The 9,326-nt window shown below is 37.5% G+C and overlaps 1 protein-coding gene across 1 annotated transcript in view; it reads right to left on the reverse strand.

Annotated features, from left to right (window-relative positions):
* Positions 1-3,801: 3,801 nt before the first annotated feature.
* Positions 3,802-9,326, reverse strand: part of ZNRF2 (zinc and ring finger 2) — a gene marked incomplete at its 5' end in the record, with an annotated part of 107,474 nt that continues 101,949 nt past the window's right edge. The window contains one exon of the mRNA XM_006903119.1: positions 3,802-3,859. Within this exon, the coding sequence (XP_006903181.1) occupies positions 3,802-3,859 (58 nt within the window). The remainder of the gene's footprint in view (positions 3,860-9,326) is intronic.

The raw sequence follows: 9,326 nt of genomic DNA on the forward strand, positions 1-9,326 counted from the left end.
TTTGTGTTTATTATTCAGTAGTGCTTTTAGATCAAACAGAAAAATTATTTCTATCCTAAAGTTTGTCCTCACACAAAATCTTACTGATTGATTCTAAAAGACAAATACTATTTTCAGGGTGAATATATACTTTAATATGTAAAATACTACAATAAAATGTCATTTTACGGACATCAGTTTTAGCACCTGTCTTGAAAAATACCATTCCTTCACTTCTCTTCTACAATAGTCTTACCTCAATTCATGTCTCATGTGTGTCAAGATGATCTGAGTAACCTCAAAGTGAAAGTTCAAAGGCTGAATCTTTTATAATCTGTTCCCAAGGCTTTCACATTTCATACATACAGTGAAACTGTTATGGCAGAGGTCTTAACTCCACTTGCAGTTCTCATTTCACATTGCTACAGTTGCTATTAAGTCACCTCAAATTTCCTTTGTCAATATCCTAATCTCTTGCCAGAAATTAAATAAAATAGGGTATAGCATGGGGCTATTGTATACTGCTAAGTTCACTCTGACTCAAAAAGACCCTATAGGACAGAGGAAAACTGACTCATATGGTTTCCCAGATGGTAATTTTGGCAAGAAAAGAATGTGATGGGTCTTATTCTTTCAAATCTGATGGTGAGTTTCAATGACTGACCTTCCAATAGCAACATGATATTTAACTGTTTTACTACCAGACTTTATTTAGTGGCATTGTTAGGTGTCATCGAGTCAAGTACAATGCACAAGAACCTTATGAACAATCTACAACCAGGAGAAGATAAAATAGATGAATGGGATCTTCTAAGACTCAAATCCCTATGCATATCCAAAAACATCTCCAAAAGGGTAAAAAAGGGAAGCCACAGACTGGGAAAAAGTATTTGGTAATGACATTATCAGATAAGGGACTCCTATCCAGAATTTATAAAATACTTGATCTCTACAACAAGATAGAAAAATCAGCACAGGATATGAACAGACACTTCACCGAAGACAACATTCAGATGGCTAACAAGCACATGAAGAAATGTTCAAAATCCCTAGCTCTAAGAGAGATGCAAATTAAAACAACTATGAGATTATCATCTCATCCCAGTCACAATAGCAAAATTTAATATAACAGCAAGCAACAAATGCTGGCGAGGTTGTGGAGATACTGGAACCCTTATTCACTGTTGGTGGGAGTGTAAAATGGTGCAACCACTGTGGAAGGCAGTATGGTGCTTTCTCAAAAAGTTGCAAATAGAGATACCATTTGACCCAGCAATTCCACTACTGGGAATATACCCTAAAGAGACTATAACTGACATCCAAGCAGATATATGAACACCCATGATTATTGCGGCTTTGTTCATAACAGCAAGGAGTTGGAAACAATCTAAATGCCCATCAACAAACGAATGGATAGAGAAGCTGTAAGCTGTGGTATATTCACACAATGGAGTATTATGCTGCGTTGAAAAAAAGGAACTTATGCAATATTATTCAAAATGGGTGACCTTGGAGGACATTATGCTGAGTGAAGTATCTCAGTCACAAAAGGACAAATATTGCATGGTGCAACTGTTGTAAAACAGGACTGACATCAGGGTTGGGGGGAGACTGAGAAAGATGAGTTCAATAATGTATACCACATTGAAACAGATGAGGGAGAAAACTGTTTAAAAGGGATATGTGATTAGGTATTTTTGTCATGACAGGAGTCCAGATCAAAAGCTGCATAATGGAGTAGACCTGTGGGGAGGGATTGTAAAACAATCAAGGAACTTTTCTTTTACTTTTCCAAGAGGGTAGTGTACTGGGGGGAAGGTTGGGAGGGGGAGAAAAGTGCAACAATGTATGAATGGAAATCCAAAGACTCTGTCAATTTTCACTGAAATTAATAATAAATTTAAAAAAGAAAAAAAAGAACCTTATGAACAACAGCTCTGAATCCTATCCTATTCCATTTTCATCATGTTTATATAATTGAGCTCACTGCCAGTCAATCCATCTAGATGAAGGTCTTCCTCTCTTTTGCTGACTTTTTCACTTTCCAAGGAATGTCCTCTCCTAGCAACATGCCCAAAGTATGTGAGATGACACTTCATCCTCCTTGCTGCAAGGAGCACTCTTGCTTCACTTTTCACTCAAGAGTTACCCAGTACAGGATTCCAAAACCAAACTCATGCCACAGGGCTGACTCTGCCTCACAGCTACCCATGACCAGGTTCTGAGACTATAAGAGGAGACCACCTGGCTTTCTCCTTCCAAGCAGAGGATGGATTCAAACCAATGACCTTCACTTAGCTCCTTAGTTAACAGAGTAACTTGCTCTCATTCATTGTTGTGGAGTTGGAACCACCTTACAGCAGAACCTCTATTGAGATTCTGAGGTCACAGACTGCACAGGAGAAGTGCTCATTGTGATCCCACAGATAAGATTATAGACTAGAACTAAGTAAGGCTCAGTTTTTGGGTTAGGAGCACAACTCTCTACAGACTACACCACCAGAGCTTCCTAGTAAAGGCATAGACATCAAGATATCATTTGATCTTGTTTCCTGCCTTTCATCTTGGGAATACAGGACAGACTGATATCCATTATTGTCTTCAACGCTTTTGAAGATAGATGCGCCAACTCCCTCCGAGATAATTCTAGGCTTGGCTAAAGTGCTTTACTTTCCACAAAAGTCTTCTCATGAAAACGTCATATATTTGAAGATACTCATAAAAGTAATCAAGTTTTTAAAGGCTAACACTGCCATTAATTGGCTTCATGAAATTATGGGGGGGGAAACAGATAAGCAAGTGAGGTTCCCACTCAATTCATTAACATTTTCAAAAATAATGCTGTGCTATCAATATGCTAGGGAGCTCTGGTGGCCAAGTAGTAAGAAGCTGCACTTCAATCCTGAGAAGGCATGTGGCTCAAATCCACCCACTGCTCCACAGGTGAAAGATGGGCAATCTTTTCCTGTACAATTACTGCCTCTGGCTTTTCTATGGTGTTTCATGTCATGCTCAGTATCTGTGAATTGAGTTACAGCAAAGGATTAAGTTTGGTTTTTATACAAAGGTGAGTTGTTATTGTCATTTAACAATGAAGTAACTATTTTCAGAAACAGTAGATGATGTGGGAGGACAATGCCCACCTTTTTCCCACAGGACAGCTGGTGGATTCTAACTACATGATTTTGAGATAGCAGTGCAACTCCTTACTGCTAAGCCATCAGACCTCCCTACAAAAGTGTTAAGTTTGATAAAGTAAATCAATTTGTGATGAAACAAAAATACTCCTACCAGCTAACAGTAAAATAGTTACATCAACAAGTAATAGGAAACTGACAAGTCAAGTTTCTCACCTTCTCTGACTTAAATTTCTCATCTGTGTAAGGGAGTAAGAGTATGGAGTTCTAAAGACTGATGTAACAAATTAATGGACAGAAAATGCTTACATTGCCTGGCACACAGAATGCTATGTAATTGTTAACAAACTAATTCCATTCATTAATTATGATCTTAAGACTCTTAGTATAACTTGTTTCTTAAAGTTGTAAAACTATATAATATGTACTTCATTAGTTTTTTAAAGTATTACATTAAAATTAAGTAAGTTAGTGTGCCAAAGTACCTAGAAGATATATTTAATATTTTACTACATTTAGGAACCAAAGTAGTAGGGTTTCCCACTAATTTATTTTAACCTGAATTTTTTCAGAGTAGTTTAAATACAATGCCTCGAACATACACATAAATGGCTGAGAGCACGTGATTCAAAACACTTAGATAAAGAAAAAAATAAAAATTACCTATAAAGCAGGAATATGGTGCTTAATCTGAAGGGTGCTCAGGGCAAGATCTATTTACTTCAAACCATTCATCTATGCAGCTAGAGGGGAACAAAAGGACAACAAAAAAAGGACAACAAATTTGAAACATTTATTTATATCATGACATAAAAATTTTATCAAGTCATAAAATACACTTCTTGGGTTTAGCTTATCTTTACAGACAAAACCTCCAATATTATATTATCATATCTGGAATAAATATATAAAAAAATCAAGATTCACTTATTCTCTGGATTATTCTAAGCTGTTAAAGAGAAAATCTTTGTAAAATTGTTTTAAACAGATCATTACCAAAACAGTACCTACATTAATAATACTTCACCAATATTTAAGTTTAAATGCTACATTTGGACAAATATTTCTCTCTTTAAAAATAGTTACTCTTTTTTGCAAATATCTACCAGTTCATGCCAGCAATGAAAACAATTACGAGCAGTTTAAAAATCTTAATCATTGATAATGATATATTTTCGTTTTGTTTTTTTTTAAATTTTATGTCATTATTATTGTGTGTGTGTGTGTGTGTGTGTGTGTGTGTGTGTGTGTGTTTACCGTCAAATCAGATCTGACTGGTACAGGAGGAGATTGTTCCTCCTTCTCCAGCAAAGCATCTGGTGGATTTGAACTGTGCACCTCTGGGATTGCAGTACACCTCCTTGCCCCTAGGGCCACCAGAGCTCGCCATGATGTACGTTTTTTAAAGAACATGTTTATATAATGACTCTTGAATGTTTGATTACCAACCTTTCTAAAAATATACCACCATGCACTTGAGTATTTAAGTATTACAGTCTTGTTTCATTATAGGCTAAATGTATTTGTTGTTAGGTGCTATTGAACTGAAGACGACTCACAAGAGCCCTATGAACAACAAATCTGAACCTTGTCCTATCTAGCACCATTGTATGATCTGTCAGGTTCAAGCACATTTCTACAGTATCAGTCCATCTCGCTGAGGTCTTCCTCTCTTTTGATGACCCTTTCCCAGCAAGATGTCTTTTTCCTAGATGTCTTCCTTATTTATTATCCAACTTTTGGATACAAAGAAGGCAAATGAAGTTGTTGTTGTTGTTGTGTACTGTTGAGCTGGAACCAACCCACAGCTGACCTTCCCGGTGGGTTTTCAGAGGTGGTTAATGGTACAAGAGGAGACTATTCACTCTTCTCCTGTGAAACAGCTGGTGGATTTGAACCAAGTGCTTTTAAGACTGCAGTGCAGCTTCTTGCCACTAGGCTATCAGAGATCCCTAGCAACTAAAATTAGGGTGCATATAATATTCTTATTTTGATCTGTGTTGTCCTATACAGTAGCCATAGGCCCCATGTGGCTATTTAAATTTATTAAAAACAAAAGGGGAAAAAAAGGAAGTGTCTCAGTTGTGCTAGCTCCATTTCAAGTGCTTGCCAGCCATGTCACTAGTGGCTACTCAACAACACAAATTAAGAATATTTCTATCACTTCAGAAAGTTCTATTCTATAGTGCTTATGTTGCTGTTATGTGCTGTCGAGAAGCTAGCAACTCACAGCAACCTTATGTACAACAGCCCTAAACCCTGCCATATCCTGTGCCAATCTCACTGCCTCCAACACACCCATCCTGATTACCCCAGTCACTGAATCAATCCATCTCATAGAGGGTCTTCCCCTTCTGCTCCGTCCCTCCACCCTCCCAAGCATGATGTCCCTCTACAAGGACCTGTCCCTCCTTCCATGTTCAAAGTATGTCAGACGAAGCCTCAGATTTCTTGCCTCCAAGGAGCAGCCTGGTTTAACCTTCTCCAGGATGAATCTGTTTGTTTTCTTGGCAGTCCAGGGTACATTCAATTCTCTTCTCCAGCACCACAGCTCAAAGGCATCAATTCTCCTTCTGTCCTCCTTAGTCATTGTCCAACTCTCTGATGCATAACAAGTGACTGCAAAGACCATAGCCTGTATCAGATGCACCTTAGTCTCCAGAGCGACACCATTGCTCTTCAGTACCCTGGAGAGGTCCCTAACAGCGGACTTTCCCATCACAATATGTTTTTTGATTTCCTGGCTACTTGGTACCAAGAAAGACTAAAGCCAAGCAGACTAAAGTTGTTAACAATCTCAATTTCTTCACCATCCATTCTGATGCTGCCAATTGGTCCAGTGGTGAGAATCTTTGTCTTCTTGACATTGAGCCTCAATCCATAAATCAAGACCTTTAACTTCCCTAAGAGGTAGTAAATTACCTAGGCAAGATTCAAATGGTTCAGTATTTTCATTGATGACATGTATCAAATTTGCAAATGCCACAAAGTTCGAGAGAATGGCTAATATGTTCAAAAGAAAAATGAATTGTTATCATCGAATTCTGTGCCATACTGGTTTGGTAGGTAAAAATGACAGACGATATTAAAAGGGGAAAAGGCAAAGTTAACTTATTCACAGGATATTCTTTCAAATATTGAAATAAATTTCCATTGCCATTAAGACTTATTTAGCTTATGACATTATTTTCAGCCTGTTTATTAGTGTATCTTTTAAAATTCAGTACTAAGAACTGAAAATATTTCCTATGTATTCATCATTTACAGTACATCTAAGCACCCTGTGACAATGGGTGACTTTTATTTTACAACCACATAATTTAGGTGGTACATGCACAAAAAAGAATAATTTTTTTTTAAAAAAGAAAGTAATAATGTTTTCTAAAAAAAATTCTCCTAGGCCTTTTCACTTAAATTACTATCAGCCCGTGTCTCCCAATCTAAATGGGTTTCACTGGTTTCCCAAATTATCTACCATTCCTTTTCCCAATCTCAGTATAAGCACACTATATTTGGTGTTTTTAATTCTTACATCTTCCTTACTCTATAATCATGTATGTGTGATATAATACTGCTTTTCTGTTTTCCCAGTTTTATATAAATTCTACTAGAGTATGCTTTTTGTATGAGATTCTTAATTGTAAATAGGTTGTTTTCACAGTGTACTATTTTATATAAATATAAAATTTATATACTCATTCTTAAAATGATGGGCATTTTCAATGATACTATGAACTTTTATGTCTCTTACAGCAGTGCTAAGGAAAATGTGGTCCACACATAAAGAGCTGGTCCATGTCTGTTACTCATCTTCAAAGTGATAAAAGCAGCTTATACCAGAATATATGAACATCATTATTAACTCATCCCTTAGACTGATAAAGCTTTTTTAATGAAAGAAGCATGGTGTAGATCTACATTCTAGTGCAAGTTCCCTTTTCCCTCTTGGATTTGTCCTCTAAAGAGTAATACTGGTGAGAGCACAAGATCAAGAGTTTCTATGGAGCACACACTTAACACACACATCCCTGACACTGCCAAAGTCATGTGTCAATCCATCTCATCTAGGGTCTTCCTCTCCTATGTTGATCCTCTAGACCCTTTCTTTTTTTTTCCCCCCTCTAGACCCTTTCAAGCATGAAATCCTTCTCTAGGGACTGGCCCCTTCTGACAACATGCTCAAAGTGTATGAGAAGGAGTTTCCAAATCCTGGCATCTAAGAAGCACTCTTTTCAGAACAGACCTCTTTGTTTTCTTGGCAGTCCCTGGTATGATGTTCAATAATCTTCTCCAGCACCACAAATCAAGGGTTGGCTCAGGATAGGGCAAGTTTCAGAGGCATCTTTCTTTCTCCCCCCCCACCCCAGAGGCATCTTACATAGGGTCACTATGAGTCATCAACTTGACGGCATGTAACAACAACATATACTTGAGGAATGGAACTAGCGAGCTACAGACTTGAACTAGCTGTCCAAGGGTAGTATAAAATGCTAAACTCTCACTACTAGCTTAAAGACTGTCAATCTGAACCAACCTAGTGAAAAGGATTTGCACTGTCATCCCAAAGTTGTACTGTAAAATCCACCAGCTGCTCTCCGACAAGGAGGGGCAGTTTACAACATCTTTACCCACTAAGTCTACTCAGCTATGAGGAAGTTCTAACTCAAAGGTATGTAACAATATCAGAAGTGCCTTGGAAGACCTGGTGATCTACTGCAGAAAGATTATAGCCTTGAAAATTCTACAGTGCAATTCTACTTTACACCTTGAGGTTGCCATGAGCTGGTAATGATGAACAAATGGGTGCTTCTAGAACAAAATCTAATTCAACAATGAGTAAGAAAATGGCGTGAATGTATATTCATAAAGTACTGACATCTTCCATGGTTCACTGTATCAGTGTATTTCATCTGCTGTTCTATAACAGCATAAAACATTACTGTGCTGGGAAAAATTGTGCATAAACTAGTAAGATCAAGGTACTGCATTGTCAATAATCTTTTACCAAATGCAATGAGTTAATTTACATAAAAGAAAGTTACTTAAAGATAATGTACTATTTCCATTACATGATTGACTTATGTTGTTAGGTGTCATCCAGTCACCTATGACTCACAGAGACACTATGTACAAGAGATCTGAACCATGCCCTAAATTGTACCATCTTCCCCCCTCCCAATAAAAGCTTTTTATACTGGTTTGTTTAACAAAGTTCATATACATTGTGTTTCACACTATCCTTCATTCACATTGTGTCTCATACAAGCACTCACATTCATTGTACTTTATAAGATTAATCAACATTGAAGTATACCCACGATTAACCCTGTCTTTCCAGATCGCCACTGGATCTTTCTCATTTCCTTTACCCACTCTTCTCTACATCCATCAAATCATGCAACCCTATTATTTTCCCCCTGCCCATCCTCACCCCCTGCTCCTACTCTCTCCCTTTTGGATCCTCAAACCGTTTTTACTGGATGTTTTTCTATTCCTACAATAATGGTCTTATAAAGTATATGTCCTTATGGGAGTCAGTTAGTTGACTGAGTATAAGGCTCTCCAGTCCCTCCTAAGTTATATAGTAATTTTAGAAATCACTGTTCTGGAGCGCTGAGTAGCATTCCATTGTGTGAATGTACCACAATTTCTCAATCCATTTAATTGTGGTGGGACATTTATGCTTTATCCACGTTTTTGTGGAGTAACACTGCTATTAACATTCCTGTACAAATCTCCATTTGTGTCTCAGTTCTAATTTTTTCAGGGTATCTTCCAAGCAGTGGAAAAGCTATGCCATATGCAATTTCTATGTTCAGCTTTTTAAGGAAATGTCAAACTGCCTCTCAGAGTGGTTGTACCATTTTATAATCCCACCAACAGTGTATCAGAGTTCCTATCTCTCTGCTTCCTCTCCAACATTTACTCCTGGCTGTCCTGTTAAACTTTGCCACTGCTATTGGGGTGAGATGGTATCTCATTGTGGTTTTGATTTGCATCTCCCTTATTGCCAGTGATTTCTAGCATTTCTTCATGTGTTCTTTGGCCATCCAAGTATCTCTGTGAAAGGTCTATGTCTTTTGTCCATTTTGTAATTGTGTTTACCAGTCTTTCTTGTGGAGGCCCAGAAGTATTCTATAAACTTCTGTTAAGAGACCCTTCTTTGAGATACTGCCCAATATTTCTTTCCTTCAGTAGGTTTTCTTTTCA

The sequence above is a fragment of the Elephantulus edwardii genome, unplaced genomic scaffold (assembly GCF_000299155.1).
Source record: "Elephantulus edwardii isolate Elephantulus edwardi_28Jun2011 unplaced genomic scaffold, EleEdw1.0 scaffold00511, whole genome shotgun sequence".
In the NCBI taxonomy this organism is placed as follows: Eukaryota; Metazoa; Chordata; class Mammalia; order Macroscelidea; family Macroscelididae; genus Elephantulus; species Elephantulus edwardii.